Source organism: Tachyglossus aculeatus, chromosome 21, assembly GCF_015852505.1.
Source record: "Tachyglossus aculeatus isolate mTacAcu1 chromosome 21, mTacAcu1.pri, whole genome shotgun sequence".
In the NCBI taxonomy this organism is placed as follows: Eukaryota; Metazoa; Chordata; class Mammalia; order Monotremata; family Tachyglossidae; genus Tachyglossus; species Tachyglossus aculeatus.
In genome coordinates, this window is record NC_052086.1 from 25,427,571 (window position 1) to 25,450,945 (window position 23,375).

General features: G+C 47.6%; 1 protein-coding gene across 1 annotated transcript in view; it reads right to left on the reverse strand.

Moving 5' to 3' along the window:
• The window catches only part of PITPNM2 (phosphatidylinositol transfer protein membrane associated 2), a 130,645-nt gene that overhangs the window by 79,524 nt on the left and 27,746 nt on the right, over window positions 1-23,375 (reverse strand). Inside the window, exon 2 of the mRNA XM_038762526.1 lies at window positions 14,360-14,533. Within this exon, the coding sequence (XP_038618454.1) occupies window positions 14,360-14,437 (78 nt within the window). The 5' untranslated portion in view covers window positions 14,438-14,533. The remainder of the gene's footprint in view (window positions 1-14,359; window positions 14,534-23,375) is intronic.

Here is a 23,375-nt window from a genome sequence, read left to right on the forward strand (position 1 = left end):
TCAAGGTTGACAAACACAGATTTTTTTCTTTATCATCAAAGTTTCTCTCTCTTATCTCCACCTCTTTCCATCTGTCCGGAGAGTGAAAGGGACCAAAGAGGAGACATGAGGTACTGGCTGGGATTAGGCCAGAGGGCCTTTACTTCTACGTCAGGGGAGGTTTCCCGGTGGAGAACTTTGACAGTAGGGAGGATAAGAGTCAGAAGTGCTTTGGGTTCCAGGGTTCGGTGTGGGAACAGGTGATGTTGGGGCTGAAGTCCAAGAGCAGGACAGGAACTTTCAAGTCTCCAAAGTCCCTTGTTTCACCTCAAGCCTCTTCAGTCCAGGACCCCAGAGCAATCTATCCACCCAAGCTGAGACTCACCACCTCTCCTGCACCCGTCTCATTCCATTCACAGACCCAAGGAGGAATCACAAAAAGCCAAGATCTCACAGCAGAATGGGTTTCAAGACAGAGTCAAAGTCCTGGTGCCAGTTCCTTGGCCCTCACTACTGGCCAACTGGCCCATTTTCATCACAGCCACCACTGCCCAGGTCCTGAGGAAAATCGAGCTAAAGGAAAAGGCCCACTTGACTTCACCTACAGAAGAAGAACCTTCTCCATAAACCTTGGGCCACTGAATCAGGGGCTCTCTTAAATCGGGGAAATGCAGCTCTGTGAAATGAATCACATCTCTTACCGGACAGTCCACTGTGGATAATGTTTGTGTGAGGTTCACCGTAAAAGGCTCATCAGACTCCTTCCCCTCTTGGAATCTCGGGTTTCCGATAATGCAGAAAACATCACCTTATAGATCCTGGCAACTTTAAGCTACAGTATCCGTTTCTATGGTAACGTGACGGCACTGGCAATCCAATGGATTTAAGCTGAGGCCACCTTCGGTCAGATCCCTGCAACTGTGTGTGCGGGAGTACACACGCATGCGCACGCGTGCGCACACACACACACAGACACAGACACACACACACACACTACTTGCAAACAGCATGAGGAGTGCCGTCATCCATCGCCATGGCACCCCCCCAGTCCCGGGCTGCATGTACCTTCAACTGCACGCTCATCCTTCACGCGTGACATAAAGTGACTTTAATCCAATTAGTGTCATGCAACAGCCCAGCTGAAGCCAGTTTGGGACAACCTCAGGGGAGCAACTTTGCCCTGCGGTTGGTCACCTGGAGAAAGCTAGAAGCCTCACGGAGACGAACAACGGGGAAACAATGTTTCTCCTACAGCATGGGATGATGTACCCTCCCAGTCGGGGCCCTAAAAGTCTCTCCTGACCCTACCTAATTCTCACACTCAGACCAATCGAATGGAGGCTGGACCACCACTGGGATTCAAGGGTCCAGGATGCCAGGCTTGCAAATGCTTGATGGCTTAGGGCAAAAACCAAAAGGCATCCTGGGAAGAGCAGCCACTGGGGAGGAGAAAGGCCACGCTTCAGAAAGGACGTCCAAAAGCTATCTGAAACTGTGGTTCTCTAAATCAGCAAGTTCACACAGATTCAATTTAGCCACTGGAGGCAAACTGGCAAGGGGAGGGAGTGTAAGGAGGGAGGGGGAAAGATTTGCCCCCGCTACAGATACCCATGGCATTACACAGTTGGGTGTGATCTCTCTGACTCTGGCTGGTATTAGGGAGAGGAGGCAGTGCCCTCTAATAATTAGGGTACAGAAGGGCAGGGAGAAGGTCTGCACTCTGCCACCAGCTCCTCCACTCTATGTGTAAGTCACTTCCCCTGATCAATCAATCAATCAATCGTATTTATTGAGCGCTTACTGTGTGCAGAGCACTGGACTAAGCACTTGGGAAGTACAAGTGGGCAACATATAGAGACAGTCCCTACTCAACAGTGGGCTCACAGTCTAAAAGGGGAAGACAGAGAACAAAACCAAACATACTAACAAAATAAAATAAATAGAATAGATAGGTACAAGTAAAATAATAAATAAAGAGTAATAAATATGTACAAACATATATACATATATACAGGTGCTGTGGGGAAGGGAAGGAGGTAAGATGGGGGGATGGAGAGGGGAACGAGGGGGAGAGGGCGGAAGGGGCTCAGCCTTGGATCTCTGCTTAGAGAAGCAGCGTGGCTCAGGGGAAAGAGCCCGGGCTTTGGAGTCAGGAGTCAGGCCTTAGTCACCCCAGCTTTAAAAGGTGCAAAACACTTACAGCCCTTGGACCACAGTAAGTGCTTAATCAATACCATAAGTAAGAACTATTACATATCCTATGCTTATTTCCCAGCGATTCAGTGAATCTTCAGGTAGCTGAGGGAGAGAAGACTGTGTCAGAAAAGAGCTCTGAACCACTCAGGGAGAGCTGCTCTGAGGATTTAAGATTTGGTCCAGTCATCTATCCGTCCTGCTCCGGATGTGAGAGCCTCTTCGATCCTCTTCCCTTGGTTCTTATTACAAGCACCCAACGGTTGTCACCGAGGATTGCGGTACGAAGCTGGGACCCAGGAATACCTCTCAGAAGCAGCTACTCCCATTAGGCAAACATGCCCTCTGCACTCTTCCTTTCACCAGAAGAAATCAAGTCCCACACAGCAGCAAGACGACAACAGGCTCCCTCTCCAGAGGCTGGCCATGACTGTCACGGCAGCCAGCCCCAACAGCTCTCCCCTACCTTTTCTACACCAAGACCGTGGGTTGTGCAGGATGGTAAATTTGGCTGGGATATTAATTGAGCTCTTTGCCCAGCCATGTAATCGGGTTATTTTTAGTGGCTATCAATTAAGAGGCTTTCAAAAGAAGTAACCCAAAATGAGAAAGGGGGGAAGTCATCTCCTTATTCACCAGTAAAACCCTCTCTGGGGCTCCCAGTGGCTCTGCTGCCAGCTGCCAGACCAAGACCTGCCATACCTCAGTTGGCACCCTGCACTCTGCTAACCCAATCTGCTCATTGTGCCCGACTCTCTAACACTCCCTCCTCAGGCAGCATCCATTCCCATGGCTGGAATGACCTTCTCCATCCTCTTTACTAAACTGGTCCTTCCTCCATTAGATGTAAAGCTCCCTGAGGGTCTGGATATTTCCTGCCTCCACCATCGGGTCTACTGCTCAACAAAGCCTGCTCAGTGGCTTCTCCTGAAACATCTGATTCTTGGAATAATCATAATTGTGGTATTTGTTAAGCGCTTACTCTGTGCCGAGCTCTAGGCTGGATACAGTACAATCAGATCAGATACGCTCCCTGCAGTACACAGTTTAAGGAGGAGGGAGGGAGAACAGGTATCTAATCCCCATTTTACAGATGAGAAAATTGAAGCACAGAGAGGTTGCCCAAGTGGCAGAGCCGGCATATGAAGTGATCAAGGCTATTTCTGAACCTTTCTTCCTCCCGATTTCACGGCTAGAATGCTTACTCTTCCTGAATTGAACTGCTTTTCCTAGAGGAGCAGCATGGCATAGTGGATAGAGCATGGGGCTCTAATCTATAAAATGGGGATGAAGGATGTCCCTATGTGGAACAGGGACAGTGTCCAACCTGATTTGCATGTATCCAGCCCAATGCCCAGTACAGTGTCTGGCACATAATAATAATGATGGCATTTATTAAGCGCTTACTATGTGCAAAGCACTGTTCTAAGCACTGGGGAGGTTAGAAGGTGATCAGGTTGTCCCACGGGGGGCTCACAGTTTTAATCCCCATTTTACAGATGAGGTAACTGAGGCACAGAGAAGTTAAGTGACTTGCCCAAAGTCACACAGCTGACAGTTGGCGGAGCCGGGATTTGAACCCATGACCTCTGACTCCAAAGCCCGTGCTCTTTCCACTGAGCCACGCTGGCACATAGCAAGTGCTTAACAAATACCAGAATTATTATTATTATTAGATGGGGAAACCTCCAACTAACCACAAGTGGTCCCTGTCACCCCCATGGAACCTTGGCCAGCTTGACCCTGGGAGGGTCCAGCATTGCTTCCGATGTTCCCGGCTCTGCTTGGGATGCGCAGCCAGGATTCGATCAAAAGCGCAGCTCGGAATGATTTGGTGTGGGAGCACGACAAAGGGAGGGAGCCATTTTCCGGTGGCAGGTCTCATTTATTTTTCTAGTGGTACTTGAGCAGAGGCCCAGTGGCTGTCCCCAGGCAGGCAATGTCTGCTCTTGTTTGTGTAATCCTCAACCTGTCATTATCGTCATCAATAGGATGGAGTGCCTACCGTGTGCACAGCTCTGTGTCAAGTGCTTGGCAAGAGACAATAGAAGTTAAGAGACGAGGTCCCTGCCTCCAACAAGCCTACTTAAATTGCCGAATGTTCGATGAGTGGAGGTGGGTAAGTTGTGAGCATGCTTCAGGTACAGGGTGAGCTTGGGTAGCGTGAGAAGAGTACAGATAGGTCAGAGGGACACAGCTGGGGGAGAGCCTGAAAGCCCATTCCTCAGCCCCTGGAATCCACCCTCCCCGACTCACAACTTAGCTCCACTTGACAATTTGGTCCCTATTCAAACAAAGAGCTCCCTCGATCAGGCTAAGCTCCAGCCAGTGACACTAGGCCCAAACATGTCCCAGGCTCTCATGTCCTAGGTGGGGAGAGAGAGCAGTCCACTCAAGAAATCAAATCGAAGTCTGAAAACAGTCCCCATGGGAAGATCCTGAAATGGAAACCTAGCTGCTCTGCTCAGAATCACCCAGGGCAATCAGGTTGACCCCACTCGACCAAGGAAACGAAACATCTTTGCTTTCCCAAGTCTCACTGCTAAAGTCACTAGCCTGGGGCCTCAGCATTCTGCAAGGAGTGGCCCAAATGGAGTCGGTTTTGCAGGGACTTGAAGTAGCTGCAAGAAAGACTCATTTTTCCTAAAGCCCAGATCGACTGTTAGATATGTGGGGAGCCGTTTCAAGTGGCAGTGTGCGGTACAGACTAAAAGGGAGGAGGCTGACATGAGAAATATTTTGGAGGAGGAACTGGCAGGATACAGCAGGTTTTGTTAGTTTTTTTAAAATGGTATTTGTTAAGTGCTTACTATATGCCAGGCACTATACTAAGCACTGTGGTAGATACAAGTTAATCAGGTTTGGACAGAGTCCATGTCCCAAGTGGAGCTCACAGTCTTAATTCCCAAATTCAAGCACAGAGAAGTGAAATGACCTCCCAAGGTGACACAGCAGGGCAACGCTGTGAGCAGGGAACATGACTACCAGCTCTGCTATATTGTACTCTCCAAGTGCTTTGTACAGTGCTCTGCCTAAATAAGATGGATCGATTGATTCATTGAAGTGGTGGAGCCAGGATTGGAACCTAGGTTCACCGACACCCAGGCCATGCTCTCTTCACTAGGCCATGCTGCTTCTGAGAAGCAGCGTGGCTCAGTGGCAAGAGCCTTGGTTTGGGTGTCAGAGGTCAAGGGTTCTAATCCCTACTCCGCCACATGTCTGCTGTGTGACCTTGGGCAAGTCACTTAACTTCTCTGTGCCTCAGTTCCCTCATCTGTAAAATGGGGATTGAGATTGTGAGCCCCATGTGGGAGAAGGGACTGTGTTCAACCCGATTTGCTTGCATCCATCGCAGCCAAGCACATAGCAAGTGCTTAACAAATACCATAATTACTAAGGGAATGACAGATGGAAGTGGATGGAGCCCATGAATACAACTGAGCAGCAGTCAGAGAAGTAGGGGGAGACCTGGGTAAGCACTGTGTCTAAGAAAACAAATGCAAAGAGCATTTCAAGGGGAAGGGCATTGCAAGGAGAAGAGAGTGGTCAACAGTGCCAAAGACCAACAGTGCCAAAGCCAAAAAATGAGGACAAGGGGGATTGGGCCAGAGTGGAACCCCCTGCTGAGGCGATCAATCAATCTTGTTTATTGAGCACTTGCTGTGTGTGAAGCACTGTCCTGGATCTTTGAGAGAAAACAACAGAAGTGAGAAACAAGACACACATTTCCTGCCCTGAAGGAGTTTCCAAACTACTGGAGATCCGATGCACAAAAATGATTTACAAATAGCGAGGGCAGGAGGATGAACAAAAACAAGAGGTCATAAGACTATTTCAGGATTCAACCACTAAACAAACTGTTTAGTGCAATCTACTCTGAAGAAATCTTGAGGAGGCTGCCCGGCCCTGCCCTGCCTAAGGGACTGAGCAAGAAAGGCAACAGTTCCAGACCCCAGTACTCCATGTGAATGGGCTTCCAGGGAGACATCAAAACGACTCCCATGATGCTGACTCCCTCTGATGAAACAGGAATGGAATCAGCAACCAAGCAAAATCAAAGGGACCAGAAGTATGCTTGGCCCATATGTGCTCATGTTGAGCTTTAAGAATTGATGTGGAACGTGATAAAGCTGCAAATTACCATTGCTGCCTCCTCTAGATGGCTGGAATGCTTTCTCTGGGAAAAAAGGGGTAACCCTGAGCAGGGTTGGAGAGGGTGGCAGGGTGGGGAGTCAATTTCCTCAACTATCCAGACATCTTCGCCTCAGGGAGCACCTGCACTGGGATTGCTGCCTCACTGTCCACTCCTCTAGATGGTAAGCTCGTTGTGGGCAGTTAACGTGTCTACCAACTCTGCTATATTGTATACTCCCAAGGGCTTAGTACAGTGCTCTGCAAACAGCAAGCACTCAATAAATATGATTAATTGATTGATTGCCATAGGTCAGGATCCCGGCCACCAGGCCTGTCAGAGGTGACCAAGGAGAGTCCTGCTGGCCTGCCTGGCTGCTCTGCTTCTCTGGAGGTGGGGAGATGAGGGGAAAAGGTGGCCCACAGAGGATAGGATCTATCAGCCCGGGTTGGAAGGCGGGGGTTCCAGCCAGCTGCTGCCAGATTCTGGACAACTGCAACCCCTCTCCGAATACGCAAGGGAGAGAAGGAAGGAGGGAGAAAGTTAGAAGTGGGGTAGTCACAATTAGCAGACAAGCTGTCCCCTCAAAGTCTCTCCCCTTAAGATGCAGCAGGAGAGAGCCGGTCAATTCCTAGAAACACTCTAGCCTGTGATCTTCGCCGCGCTGACACTTTCTGGCTCCGTTGGCGACTTTCTCTCTCCCGCTTGGTGCCGCGCTTCTCAGCTCCCCGTGGTGCCATGTCAGCTTTCCCCACCCCAACAGCAGCTGTTACAACCTGCCGGGGAGCCACGGATCCCATCCGCCTGGCTCGCTGGAGTCCAAGCTGCCCTACCATTCCCTCCCCGGCCCACCCAGCCAAACAGCCAGACCGGGAATCGTGGGATGAGGAGGGTCGGGTGGGTCGGATGGATGGACGGATGGCCCTGCCAAACTTCCTGGTGAGGGCATTCACCAGGCTGCTGGGAATAATAATAACAATCGCAATAATATAATTGTATTTGTTAAGCGCTTACTAGGTGCCAAACACCATCTAAGCCCTGCGGTACATACAAGGTAATCAGGTTGGACACAGTCCCTGTCCCACATGGAGCTCAAAGTCTTAATCCCCATTTTATAGATGAGGTTACTGAGGCAAAGAGAAGTGAACTAATTCATTAATAATGGTATTTGTTAAGTGTTTATTAAGTGCCAAGCACTATTCTAAGCACTAGGGTAGATACAAGGTAATCAGGTTGCCCCACATGGGGCTCACAGTCTTAATCCCCATTTTACAGATGAGGTAATTGAGGCCCTGAAAGTTAAGTGGCTTGCCCAAGGTCACACAACTGGAGAACCACAGGTCACATCCACAGAATGGAGCTGAAATGCATTCAGGTGGCACTCAGGTTAAACCTAAAGTAAATACCCTCAGGGTCAGGACTCATAAACACTGGCAAGGATGTCTCAGGAAGAAGTTGGGGAGGTCCTTTGGAAAAAGATGGTTCAGGCACAACCCGATTTGAAGATAGGAGAATTGTCTAAATGACCCTGAGATCCTTTCCAGTCTGGTAGGTGGGGAACTAATGGATACAGCAGGGTCCTGGGAGTCAGAAGGACTTGGATTCTAATCCCGGCTCCACCACTTGTCTGCTGTGTGACCTTGGGCAAGTCACTTCACTTATCTGTGCCCGCTGTTGGGTAGGGACCGTCTCTATATGTTGACAACTTGTACTTCCCAAGCTCTTAGTACAGTGCTCTGCACACAGTAAGTGCTCAATAAATACAACTGAATGAATGAATGTGCCTCAGTTACCTCATCTGTAAACGGGGATTAAGTACCATAGTCTTAATCCCCAAGGAAAAGAGGGACTTCAGTGGAAAAAGCACGGGCTTTGGAGTCAGAGGTCATGGCTTCAAATCCCAGCTCCACCAACTGTCAGCTGTGTGACTTTGGGCAAGTCACTTAATCAATCAATCAATCGTATTTATTGAGCGCTTACTGTGTGCAGAGCACTGTACTAAGCGCTTGGGAAGTGCAAGTTGGCAACATATAGAGACAGTCCCTACCCAACAGTGGGCTCACAGTCTAGAAGACTTAACTTCTCTGTGCCTCAGTTATCTCATCTGTAAAATGGGGATGAAGACTGTGAGCCCCACAAGGGACAACCTGATCACCTTGTAATCTCCTCAGTGCTTAGAACAGTGCTTTGCACATAGTAAGCACTTAGTAAATGTCATAAAAAAACCTCATTAGTTTGTACCTACTATAGCGCTTAGTACAGTGCCTGGCATATAGTAAGCACTTAACAAATGCCATTTTTTAAAAAAAGAATAGAACTACAAAGGCTAGCAAGAAGCTAACTAGTTTAAAGGGACCAAGAGTTGGATCAGGAACTGACCTGATGAGCTCTGCTCCAAGCCACGGCCCACTTTTGCTAGCCAGTCCTGGGGGGAACTAAGTCCAGCATCTCCAGGCCCCCAGAGCTGAGGAGGGCATTCAGTCAATGGGCAGAGAAATCTGGAAGATGACCCAAGTCCTCAGTCACCCCAACAACAACAGAAACAATGGTTGCTGCAGTAGCACACCCTCCACTTGCCAGACTGGAGCTCGAATCAGTCACTTAGAATTAACAAAAAACATTTTAATGATCATCACCTCTCTTTTGCTAATTAGGTACACAATGACGTGGTGCAAATTTCAAGTCTGGAAGGGTGTTTGCTATCACTAGCAAACCTGCCCCTGGAACCTCCCTGTGTCGTCCCCTGCCCGGAGAGAGGCTTCATTGTCACCCTTGGAGACGGAGCTTGGGATCTGTAATACCTGAGGCCCACATGGGTCAAGGGCCAAATTCACGGCCTAGAGGGAGTCTGGCCAGGAGGCTGAAGGCGGGGAAGATGGGCACTTCTCAGCAAAGTTTAAGTCAGTCAACCAATCACTCAAACAACTGTAATTATTGAGCACTTAGTGCAGAGCATTGTAGAAGACTTAGGGAGATGCAGTTGGTATCCACCCCTTCCCTCAGCCCCACAGCACTTATGTACATACCTGTTAATTATTTATTTATATTATTGTCTGTCTCCCCCTCTAGATTGCAAACTCCTTGCAGGCAGTGAACATGTCCACCAACTCTGTGCAGTAAGCGCTCAAAAAATACCATTGACTGATTGATTGGCTGATTGATGGTGAGCATCAGTGTCCGGCAAGAAGCAAATCTATGTGCCGCTGATCTGGCTGGATTGCCATGACCCCAGATATCCTGCAGAGAGGCATTAATGTTCATCCTGGGCGCTGCCCCCACTGAAAAAGCTGATATTTGAAAGGGTTTTAAATCTAATAAAGAACAGAAGCAAGTCCAATTCAGTTTGGATCTGCCAGTCTGTGGACATGTCTTGGATACATCAAGTCCACTAGGCTAATGTAAAATTAACTCACTTAGGGTGGCAGCTAAGTGCTTCTTAAAATCTTGGAGCCAGGGGATCTGAAGATGTTTCTGCCAAGAGTGTAGAGAGATACTGAAGAGGAAACAACGGAAGGGGTGATGACATCCAGGAAAACTTGGCCATTAGTCTCCTCTTCGTGAACTCAGGAAGAGTTAACAGGAGTTTGATCCGAATGAGAGGGAGGGAAGGAAGGACAAAAGGCGGAAAAGTGGAAAATGGCTTTGGGAATGGCAATTTTCCAGTGTACACTTGGGATTCCTCCGCTGTTTCTGCCTGGGAGTTGAAACAAATCCCCTTAAACTGACTGGCCAATTGGAGGAAGTAGGATTTCCAGGCTTCTACCCACCCTTTATCTCTGGCTCCTGGATGGAAAAGAAGTTGCTGGAGTCTCTCTGGGCACACTGGAGGGAGCAAAAACAAGCCAGCTAACTTGAGTCCCTTTTGGAGTCGAGATGGAAGGGGAGAGGGAAGTAAACCACAGTCACACTGAAGTGTTCCTAAATAACTTCCAGAGTCCTGACTGGCTCCTACATTGCCTGGAGTGAAAACTCCCAGATCGATGGCCCAGTGAAATCAATCAATCAACCAATCAAAGGAATCTATTGAGCACTTACTATGTGCAGAGCACTGTACTAAGCATTTGGGAGAATACCATATAACAGAATTAGCAGGCGTTCCCCATCCTTAATGAGCTTACAGTCTAGAGGGGTGAATTTAAACTAAAAAAATGGGGATCCATGGAGTAATAGTGATGCTAGTCTTAAGTGCTTAGTACACAGTAAGCGCTCAGAACAGGTAATGAATTCCCATTTTACATATGAGGAAACTGAGGCATAGAGAAGTTAAGTGGTTTGCTCAAGGTCACATACTAGTTGAGTGACAGAATGGGATTAGAACTCAGGTCCTCTGACTCACAGGACCATGGTCTTTCCCCTAGGTCATGCCGCTTCTATTAGGCCACACTGCTTGAATCACTTTCAAGGTTCAAATTTTGGGGGAGATCCCAAATGCCACTGCTTGTGTCCCTTCCAATGGCACAGGGTGGGCCAACAGCGAGGCCCGCAGGATGGCACAAGGAGCATTGGGGAGGAGTGGGGGCAAGAATTATTGGGAATAGTAGTAGGCGTTTGGGTGGGGTGCAAGGTTTGAGGGTGCACTCTTCCCCAATCCATCAATAGTATTTGAAGAGAAGTTACTGGGGGCAGAGACATGATTCTACCCACCAGGATCTCACAGTCTAACTGGGGAGACAGACATATAAGTACTTACGGATAGGAGGAAGAAGGGTTAAAATAGTAACACCCTCCCCAAATCAATCATGTTAATGAGGTGGCTATATTGATATCTGCAGCCCATTGGATTGTTCACAGACACACACACACACACACACACACACACAAAATCTTGTCTCTTCAGTGACTCACTCAAATCCAACTGAAGGTCTGCTTCTCTCAAATCCCATTTGGATGGTGCTGCGGTGTGGACCACAGATTCTAGCTGGATGCCACACCACTTGAGAATTTAGCTCAGAGGGAATGCTATGGCCAGCAAAGGATCATAAGTCCATTGGTAAATTGTAGCACCCACTACCATGCCTGGCAGCCTAATATATCAGTGAGCAAGTCAAATGTTTGTCTCTTCACACCGCAAAAATCCCCTTGGTTGGCCACAGTTCTCTGCAGGAAGCAGAAACTCTGAACCACTGGCTTCAGTTTCTGCCACACGAAGTCCCTAATCAGTTTCCGCCACACTATTTATCCTCGTTCCTCTCCCACTCCCCAGCTAGCTCACCCAGTTCACTCCTCTCAATCAATCAATCAATGGCATTTACTGAGTGCCCACTATGTGCTCAGCACCTTACTAAGTACTTGGGAGAATACAACAGAATTAGCAGACATGTTCCCTGCCCAAAACGAGCTTAAGCCAACCTACTTAACTGTGCCTTGTTCTTCTCTCTCTCCTTGCTCCTATCTGGAATTCCCTCCTCCGTCACATCAGGTAGACTACTGGTCTCCCCATCTTCAAGGCCTTTCTGAAATCACATTGATTTCAGGAGGCCTTCCTTAAGTAATCTCTTATCTCTCCATCTTCTATCCCCCAACACCCACATCAGCACTTTGGTGCCACCTAAATGCTTTTGAACTCACAAAGGTCCCTACCCCTAAGCACTCAGGCATTTATCTTTACACACTATCCTTCCTCCTACCTGTAATTTGTTTATCTCCCCTGCTAGACTCTAAACTCCTTTTTTTCTCCACGGTATTTGTTAAGCAATTATTATGTGCTGTACTAAGTCCTGGGATAGATACAAATTTATCAGGTTGGACACAATCCACGTCCCACATGGGGCCCACCCTATTTTACAGATCAGATAACTGAGGCACAAAGAAGTGACTTGCCCAAGGTCACACAGCAGACAAGGGGTGGAGCAGGAATTAGAACCCAGGTCCTCTGACTCCCAAGCCAGGACTCTTTCCACTAGGCTTCCCCTCCTTTGCCTTAAGGCCAGGGCTCATGTTTATTGACTCTACCATATTTTTCCAAGAGTTCTGCACAGAGTAACACTCAATAAACACTGATGACTGATTTGGATGATGAGAAAATTGCCTTAAGCCACCCCTAGTTAGATCTTAGTTAGTTAGAGAAGCAGCGTGGCTCAGTGGAAAGAGCACGGGCTTGGGAGTCAGAGGTCATGAGTTCGAATCCCGGCTCGGCCACTTGTCAGCTGTGTTACCTTGGGCAAGTCACTTAACTTCTCTGGGCCTCAGTTACCTCATCTGGAAAATGGGGATTAAGACTGTGAGCCCCATGTGGGACAACCTGATCACCTTGTATCCCCCTAGCGCTTAGAAACAGTGCTTCGCACATAGAAAGTGCTTAAAAAATACCATCATTATTATATTATTATTATCTTCCGTACAAAGTGAAGAAGCAGCCATTATAATGCAATTCTTTCCCATGACCACTGTCATCATCAGCGTTCTAGGGGTAGCTGACTGCTGTAGACTGTAAATACCCTCTCTGGACTGTACGCTCCTTTTGGGCAGGGTACATATTTACCAACTCTGTTGCCCCAAGTGTAGAGTACAGTGCTCTGCCCATGGTAAGCGCTCAATAAATACTACTGATTGTTTAGAATGTCCAGGGCTTGAAGGAAGTCCACCCCAATTCATGACCTAAGCATGACGATGTTGCTGTCATCTCCAGAGCAAACAGCAACACATGGCTCTGGGGTTGATTGGATGGGCAATGGAGGTAGAATGCCCCCTCTTCTATAGCATCCTGGGCATCTGGTCTCTAGTCTCTTATCTCTCTCTCTCTTCCCTCCCCCTCCACAGGCCCTCCATTCTGGGAACAATAAAAGAACAAGAACCCCAAGGGGGAAAGGAGTGGGATCTAAAGCAGCAAACAAATGAAGCTTCAGACACAGCTTGGAGAAAACAACCCCCGGAGAGGCTGCATGCTCCCTCCCTCGCAATACCACTGTGCTGAGAAACCACGTCAACCAGCCTCTTAATGGCTTTCCCAGAAAGAGAGCTAAGGAAGGAAGCTAAGGGAGGGAGGGAGGGAGCACAGGGAGGGAGGGAAGAAGGGGAGAATCTTATCTCGCTGCTGGGAGTGACAGCCAGAGGTGGATCTTCACTTTTTTTGAATGGCATTTGGTAAGCGCTTGTTGTGAGTCAAGTACATACACTGTGAGTCAAGCACTGTTTAAAGCGCTGGGATAGCCACGAATTAATCAGTTTGGACACATCCCTGTCCCACATGGGGCTCACAGTCTAAGTAGGAGGGGAACTGGTTTTGATTCCCCATTTTAAAGCTGAGGGAATGGAGGCACGGAAAAGATAAGTGATTTGCCAAAGGTCACATGCAGGCAAGTGGCGATCCTGACTCCAGGCCCGTGCCCCTTCCACTAAGCCATGCTGCTTCCCTATGTTCACCTATACCAGTTGCACAAGGAGACAGGTTCCACTGTGCCAGTGTTGGCCATGGGGATGGTAATCGTCAGCAGGGGTGAGGTCCCCAACACTTCAAAGTTATTCCCTTCCTTCTCCTCCTCTGATGAGATGCAGTTTCTCATTCCAGGGCAGCTCCTGGAATTGGCCCAGGACCGTTATCCCTGGTTTCCAACACAGTGACCTTGAGCTGAGACTCAAGTGGTCATTGGCCTAGGACTTTCTCAGCCCAGGACCCAGCTCAGCAACAGTGGAGCCAGAAATAATAATAATCGTCATTATTATTATTATTATGACATTTGTTACATGCTTATTATGTGTCCAGTATTGTACTAAGTACTGGGGTACATACAAGCTAATTAGATCCCACACGGAGTTCACAGTCAAGAGCAGGGGGTAGAACAGGTACTGAATCTCCACTTTCAAGATGAGGAAACTGAGGCACAGAGAAGTTAAGTGACCTGCCCAACATCACGCAGCCGGGATTACAACCCAGGTCCTCTTACTCCTAGGCCCACGCTCTTTCCACTAGGCCAAGTGCAAAGTCAACCTCCAAGACCAAATCCATTTTCTATCTCCCTGTTGGAGCCATGATCCCATGGAACCAACCCCACTTGCAGCCTACCTTCCCAAATGTCCCTTCTGTCCATCCTGGTATTCGGCCGACGCGTCACCCACCTGAATCATGTACAACTGGGCAATCCGATATTCCTCCACACTCATTGGAAGAGGAATACGATACTCCTTTATAAGCATCTTGAAGTCCAAGCCTTCCCGCCTCTGGGAAACTGCTAGCCAATAACTTCTAGGAAAAACTCTTTAAATAACCACGGCAGGATTCATTGAGGAGCCCTTACAAGAGAAAAAAAAACACAGAAAAAACGAGAGAGTGAGAGAGGAGAAAAATGACAGTTACTTTCTGATTTATGGATCACCAAGACATTTGCTATTAGAAGATTTGAGATGTTGAAGCTTATGATTAATGAGATTTTTCTCATTTCTTTTCTAATCCTACCAGGATGTGGGAGTAATGTGGTTGTTGGGTTATGATAATAATAACTTCTACAGTGTGATGAAAATGTTCTACAGCACTTTCCTAGTCATCAGTTCACCTTTCCTCACATCATCATCACTAACAACAGCATTTCTTTAAGTGCCTACTGGCAGCAGAACACAGTGTACCATAGACACTTGGGGAACACACATTATATAAATAAATGGCACAGCCCCTGCCCTCAAGGAGTTCAGCCAATCAATCAGTGGTATTTATTGAGTGCTTACGGTGTGCAGAGCACTGTACTAAGCACTTGGGAAAGTACAAGAAGAGTAGCAGCGAAGCTCAGTGGAAAGAGCACAGGCTTTGGAGTCAGAGGTCATGAGTTCAAATTCCGGCTCCGCCAATTGTCAGCTGTGTGACTTTGGGCAACTCAATTAACTTCTCTGTGCCTCAGTTACCTCATCTGTAAAGTGGGGATTAAGACTGTGAGCCCCCCATGGGACAACCTTGTAACCTCCCCAGCACTTAGAACAGTGCTTTGCACATAGTAAGCACTTAATAAATGCCATTATTATTATTATTATTATTATTATTATTATTATTACTACAACAGTGTCAGTAGACAAGGTTTTTACCCACAGGGTATACCATCCAATGGACTATAAAACTCTGCATAAGGTATAGGGGACCATGTCACATGCAGAGTGGAGGAGGGGGAGGGAGATAAGGGGAAAAGCAGATATTATTCCCATTTGACAGAGGAGAAAACTGAAGCCCCAGAGACAAGGCATTCATTGCCTTTCATTCATTCAATCAATCGTATTTATTGAGTGCTTGCTGTGTGCAGAGCACTGTTCTAAGCGCTTGGGAAAGTACAACCCAACAATAAACAGTGACATTCCCTGCCCACAATGAGCTTATGTGACTCACCCCGTGGCAATCTGCAGAACAGCATTCAAGACCAAGGAAGAAATCTGGGAAAAGGTCTGGGATTTCCTGCTCTGCACACAGTAGGCACCCAATAAATACAACTGATTGATTGATTGACTGATTGGATTGGAACTGTTTGGAAAAGGTAAAGTGATTGCTTTTCTTGAAGGCATCACCATCCCTCCCCCAAACCTGCCCTCCTTGGCCGGTTTCCAGCCCCTCCCAGCCTTGTTCAGTCACTGGGTCTTCTGCTGCCCAGGTAAATGTATCAGGGAAACACTCAGAGTTGAAGAGACTGGGCAAATCAAACAGAGTGACCTAAAGGCCATACCTACTGACTCCAGCCTGCAGTTGCTGCATTAGTCCCGGAGGCCATGGTTTTCAGTAGCAAAGAAATGATGCAGCGTGGCATAGTGGAAAGAGCACCGCCCTGGGAGTCAGAGCACTTGGGTTCTTATCCCAGCTCTGTCAGTTGCCTGCTGTGTGACCTTGGGCAGATAATAATAATAATAATAGCATTTATTAAGTGCTTACTATGTGCAAAGCACTGTTCTAAGCGCTGGGGAGGTGACAAGGTGATCAGGTTGTCCCACGGGGGGGCTCACAGTCTTAATCCCCACTTTACAGATGAGGTAACTGAGGCCCAGAGAAGTGAAGTGACTTGCCCAAAGTCACACAGCTGGCAATTGGCAGAGCCGGGATTTGAACCCATGACCTCTGACTCCAAAGCCCGTGCTCTTTCCACTGAGCCACGCTGCTTCTCTAATCTACTTCTAAGATCAGTTCATTCCTCTGTTCCTCAGATTCCTCATCTGTAAAATGGAGATCTGATCTCCTTCCTATCTGGACTGTGAGCCCTATGTGCGACAGAGACCATGTACAACCCAATTAACTTATATCTACCCCAGTGCTTTAGAACAGTGCTTAGCATACAGTAAGCACTTAAAAATACAATAACCATAACAATAATAATAATAATGATAATAATAAAGCAAATGGGACCTTCTAGCAAAGAGCAGACATTCCCTTCCCTTCTCCACTCTCAGAGTTTTGATTTGCTGATGTCCAGGGATCTTTTGTCCTGGTTTTTCCCCACTGTGAGGAGGGACATACTCCCTCCAAAGAGGCTTCAGGTAAGAGCTATGAGGGTAGACTGTAAGTTCTTTATGGAAAGGGATCGTGTCTACCAACTCTGTTGTATTGTACTTTTTCAAGTGCTTAGTACAGTGCTCTGCACACAGTAAGCACTCAATAAATACCCCTGAGAGACTGACTGATGAGTGGGAACAGGCTTTGGAGGCCAGTAAGACGGAAGGGCAAGAGGCTGTTAGTGGCACGAATCACCACTGCTGGAAGAAAAGGTGGAAAGGTCCAGGCTTGGGCCAGTTGGCACTGAGTTGCAGGGGCCTCACTGCCTCCAAAACCAAACACTGCACTGAGTTAGTTTCCTATCCAAAGTTGGCCTTCCTGGCAGCATTGATCCTCTAACAGACTTCCTCTTTCACTCAGAAGAATGCTGGACAGCCCACATTCCCAACTGAGGAGCAAAGATCAACACTTCATCCATCAATCAATCATATTTAGTGAGCATTTACTGTGTGCAGAGCACTGTACTGAGCAGCGGGGCAGTAAAATTCAACAGAGTTGGTAAACACAATGCCTGCTCACAATGAGCTTACAGTCTAGAGGGAGAGACAGACATTAAAATAAATTCATAAATTGCGGATACATCCGTAAGAGCAGTGGGGCTGAGGGAGGGGTGAATAAAGGGAGCAAATCCAACTGCAAGGGTGACTCAGAAGGGAGTGAGAGAGGAGGACAGGAGGTCTTAGGGAAAGCCTCTTGGAGATGTACCTTTTTTAGACTGTGAGCCCACTGTTGGGTAGGGACTGTCTCTATATGTTGCCAACTTGTACTTCCCAAGCGCTTAGTACAGTGCTCTGCACATAGTAAGCACTCAATAAATACGACTGATTGATTGATTGATTGGAGAGAGTAACTGTCTGTCGGATATGAAGAGGGAAGGGCATTCCAGGCCAGAGGCAGGGCATGGATGCGAGGCTGGCGGCAAGATAGATGAGACTGGGGTACAGTGAGTAGGTTGACATTACAGGAGCAAACTGTGTGGGCTGGGCTGTAGTAGGAGAGTAGCAAGGTGACGTAGGAGGGGACAAGCGATTGAGTGATTAATAGCAGATGGGAAGGAGTTTCTGTTTGATGTGGAGGTGGATGGGTAGCCACTGGAGGTTCCTGAGGAGTGGGAAAAATGGACTGAACACTTCTGAAGAAAAATGATCTGGGCAGCAGAAGTATGGATTCGAGTGGGGAGAGATAGGAGGCAGGGAGGTCAGAGAGGAAGCTGATAATGTAATCAAGGAAGGATAGGATAAGTGACTGTATTAATTAATCAATCAATCAATCAATCGTATTTATTGAGTTTGGATGGAGAAGTTTAGCGATTCTGTAAGGTTAAACCGACAGAATTTAGTGACAGAGTGAATATGTGGGTTGAATGAGAGAGATGAGTTGAGGATAATGCCCAGGTTAAGGGCTTGTGAGACAGGAAGGATATAGTGGTGCTGTCTACAGGGACAGAGATCAGGGCTGGAGAGGTAGATTTGAGAATCAACCACATAGAGGTGGCAATTGAAGCCACAGGAGAGAATGAATTCTCCAAAAGAGTGAGTGTAGATGGAGAATAGAAGGGGACCTAGGACTGAGCCTTGAGGGACTCCCACAGTTAGGGCGTGGGAGGCATGTCCCGCCGTCAACCCCCAGCCCACATCCTCCCCCTGGCCTGGAATGCCCTCCCTCCCCACATCCGTCAAGCTAGCTCTCTTCCTCCCTTCAAAGCCCTACTGAGCGAGAGCTCACCTCCTCCAAGAGGCCTTCCCACACTGAGCCCCCTTTTTCCTCTCCTCCTCCTCATCCCCCCTCCCTACCTCCTTCCCCTCCCCACAGCACCTGTATATATGTTTGTACAGATTTATTACTCTATTTATTTTACTTGTGCATATTTACTATTCTATTTATTTTGTCAATGATGTGCATTTAGCTTTAATTCTATTTGGTCTGACAACTTGACACCTGTCCACATGTTTTGTTTTGTTGTCTGTCTCCCCCTTCTATTCATTCATTCATTCAATCATATTTATTGAGCACTTACTGTGTGCAGAGCACTGTACTAAGCGCTTGGGAAGTACAAGTTTGCAACATATAGAGACGGTCCCTACCCAACAGCGGGCTCACAGTCTAGAAAGGGGAGACAGACAACAAAACAAAACATATAAACCCAATAAAATAAATAGAATAAATATGTACAAGTAAAATAAATAAATAGAGTAATACGTACAAACATATATACATATATACAGGTGCTGTGGGGAGGGGAAGGAAGTAAGGCAGGGGGATGGGGAGGGGGAGGAGGGGGAGAGGAAGGAGCGGGCAGTCTTCTAGACTGTGAGCCCGTTGTTGGGTAGGGACCATCTCTATATGTTGCCGACTTGTACTTCCCAAGCGCTTAGTACTGTGCTCTGCACACAGTAAGCACTCAATAAATACGGTTGAATGAATGAATGAAATGAATGAACCTGCGAAAGAGAATCAGAATGCGGTTCACCGTCCTCCTGCTCCTCCTTAGTACTTTACTGAGATCCTGCGCCAAGCAGAGAACTGTACTAGGTCTCTGAGGCTGTCAATGCTACTAAGTGAGCCATGCATACATCTCAAACCCCAGAGATGAAAAAAAGTGTTGTCTAGTGAATAGACCAGGGGCCTGAGAGTCAGAAGGACCTGGGTTCTAATCCTGAGTCCCCCACCTGTCTCTTGTGTGTCCACTTAACTTCTCTGTCCCTCAGCTACCTCATCTGTAAAATGGGGATAAAGACTGTGATCTCCATGTGGCATTGGATGGTATCCAATCTGATTAACTTGTATCTACCCCAATACTCAGTACAGTGCCTGGCACATAGTAAGCACTTAATACCATAAAAAAATAACTAAAAACCCAATGACAACAAAGGAGAATGCATATTCAAGTTGCAGCAGAAAGGCAGGAGGAAATATCAGACTGCAGAGATGGCGAGAGATTGGGTTTGGGAACAATGGGAGATTTGGGAGATTGGGTAGGTTTGGGAACAATGATGAGCGGTGGGTCCTTCCAACCTGTGCAATCAAAGAATCTGTGAAAAGCAACCAGCCTTCCCAGCCTATAACAGGGTCCAATATCTCACCACTGACCTCTCAGCCCACATCCTGCCTCTGGCATGGAACACCCTCCCTCCTCACATCCGACAGATAATTACTCTCCTCTCCACTTCAAAGCCTTACAATCTCCTCCAAGAGGCCTTCCCTGACTAAGCCCTGCTTTCCTCTTCTTCCACTCCCCTCTGCACTGCCCTGACTTGCTCCCTTTATTCATTCCCACTCCCAACCCCACAGCACTTATTCATTCATTCATATTTATTGAGTGCTTACTGTGTGCAGAGCACTGTACTAAGCGCTTGGGAAGTACAAGTTGGCAACATATAGAGATGGTTATGTACATCTCTGTGATTTATTTATTTAGAATAATGTCTGTCTCTCTCTCTTGACTGTAAGGTCCATGTGGGCAGGGAAGGTGTCTCTTTATTGGTGTACTGTACTCTCCCAAGCACTTAGTACAGTGCTCCGCACACCGTAAGCGCTCAATAGATACGATTGAACAGCTGAATGAATGAAAGTCCCTTTTCACAGACAAACTGTGGTGACAAGACGGGCTGACAGGTAGGAATGATCAGCAGCCCCTCGCCGGCTCCAATGCCTGCCTCCTGTGAGTCCGGGGCTGCACCTCAGTCCCAACCTTCCCTCTCTCTGCACAACAGAGAGGCTCAGCAAGAGAGTGATTCGCCACAAAGCGCTGTGTGGATGAGATATTTATGATCATCACCACGTTCCCACAGCCACAAGTGACCTAATTAGTAGCTTCCGAAAGCTCTGAAGATCCTGGTTTCTGGAAGAGCCAGGGAGAACTAGGTTAGAACAATAACAACAAGCGTTTACTGGGCAAGGAGCAAAACACTGTACTAAGTGCTTCAAGGCTATGGCAGAGAATAAACAGGCCGGCCGCTGAGACCAAAGGCTTGCCTTACTCAGTACAGGTCAGAACGGGAAAAAGGTGGCTTTCATGTTGCTTATTAGATCTTAACGGTCTCTCCACTCAAAAGACAAACTGCTAAGAGAAATGAAATGATATACATTTAATTTAAATATTAATTTGTAGGTAAAAGCAATGAAGTAGAAAGGAGAGGGAAAAAAATCACAGGAAGCTCAGTGCCAAAATAAACACCCAAGAGGTGGAACTGGAGACAAAAAGCCACCCTGGTTCCAAGTTCCCTTTCCACTGTTTTAAGCCCCTTCAACTATTCCCAAGTGTGAAGCTTCCCACCAAAACCTCCCTAAAACCATTTTTTTAAATGATACTTGGTAAGTGCTTGCTATGTGCCAGGAACTTTACTAAGCACTGGGGTAGATACAAGCTAATCAGATTGGATACAGTACATAATAATGATGGCATTTATTAAGCGCTTATTATGTGCAAAGCACTGTTCTAAGCGCTGGGGAGGTTACAAGGTGATCAGGTTGTCCCACCTGGGGCTCACAGTCTTAATCCCCATTTTACAGATGAGGTAACAGGCACAGAGAGTTTAAGTGACTTGCCCAAAGTCACGCAGCTGACAAGTGGCGGGGCCGGGATTTGAACCCATGGCTTCTGACTTCAAAGCTCGTGCTCTTTCCACTGAGCCACGCTGCTTCTCTCGTACATGTTCTCACATGGGACTCCCAGTATGAATTCCCAATTTTGGAATGACTCCCATATATGGAGTTTTTACTCACCCCTAACTCTTGAGGCAGGCTGAATGGTGACTATAGAACCTGAGCAAACAACCTAGTGCCTTGTGGATAGGAAGGGCAGGGGGTTGGGCAGGATGATTGAGCCTGGCAGACTATGTGGAAGGACACCTGGCTGGAGGGAACTCCCCCTGAGAACAATAAGGCGAGGAGCCAGGATGCGAATGGCAGGGAGACAGCTCCCTCCTCTCTCTCACTTAGCAGATTCCAGGAGGAAGGGGCCAGGGGAGGAAAGGGGGCTTGCCTCCTGCATGGCTGGCCCATGAGACCATCGCACTGCCTCAAGGGACTGGCGGCCCTTTAGAAAAGGAGGTGCATCAGAAGCGTCCCAGTGCCAGAACACACACCTGGGAGAGAAAAGTGAACAAGAAAACTAGAGGCGCCGAGGCATCAGGGGGTTGATAGCTAAGCCAGAGCAGAAGGGGAGGGATGGTGGAGCGGTACTGACGGCATTAAAGTTTCCAGACACCTCTCTCGGCTTTCCTGCTTTTCAACTGAATTTGAAGCTGGAGTACAAATCCATTAGACGGGCACAGCTATAAAAATGTCCCTTTATTGCTTTATTCCCAGCTGTGTTGCCACAAGCTCTCTCTGTCACATCCACGACTGATCTTTGGATCTGTTTGGCGAGCCTCTGCTCCTTATGATGGAAGGCAGGGGAGAGCAGGCAGAATGAGGATGGACCTCTCCACAGGTGCAGACCTCTTCCCCCTTCCCCCTCATCTGTCACCAAACCCCTTCCTCCCCCTCCAAACTCCACAAGGGTGTTTGGAGGAGGGCTGTTTTGCCAAACCCCTGGAGGAAAAGAAACCTCTTTATGTCAGCATGCCCTTCCCTCCCCTCCACACACCCCTTTCTATGGGCCCTCTGAAGGCTCAGACAATCTTATTACTCCAGTTTCAACTGCTTAGGTGCGTGACAGAGACAGACACACATTTCATCTTCTTCCCGGCTGGAGTCGTGATGGGTTAGACAGGATTATATATTAAGATCGTCCATGGGAACAGCTCTCGGTGCCTCTTAGACTGAAAGGAACACACTTGGAATCAAGCTTTCGAAGCCAGTGCCCTCCAACGGCCCTGGGGCCTCACCACCTGGGATTCTCAGATGAAAAATCTCCAGATCAACCCCAGGCACTCCACCCGACTCAAATCAATCCATTAATCAATAGTATTTACTGGGTCCTTACTGTGGGCACAGCACTATACTATGTCCTTGAGGGAGTACAATACAATAGATTACTTTCCCAAGCGCTTAGTGCAGTGTGCTGCATACAGTAATTGCTCAATAAATACAACCATGCTCTGCAAGTGTGCTCATAGATTGCTCTGATAGCCACCTTAATGCCATCCCCTTAAATGAGGGCCAATGACTTTGGCTGGCTCTAATCCTTCTTAGTCTTGCCCTTGCGGGGCAAAGCCTCAGGTATTGCCTATGAATGTACTTGCTCGTTGTGTGCAGGGAATGTGTCTGTTATATTGTACTCTCCCAAGCGCTAAGTACGGTGCTCTGTACATAATCACAAAGTACATGTGATTGGCTGACTGCCTTGCCAAGAGAAGGGACGAGACACCCCAACTATGGGTCATTGGGGCAGTCCTCTAGGGGCCCCATCCTTCTAATAATAATAATTATAGTCCTTGTTAAGTGCTTACTCTGCATCAAGCACCGTTTTAAGCACTGGGGTAGACACAAGTTAATCAGATTGGACACAGTCCCTGTCCCTCATGGGGCTCACGGTCTTAATCTAGACTGTCAGACCACTTTGGGCAGGGATTATCTCTCTTTATTGCTATATTGTACTTTCCAAGTGCTTAGTACAGTGCTGTGCACATGATTCAATCGTTCATTCATTCAATTGTATTTATTGAGCGCTTA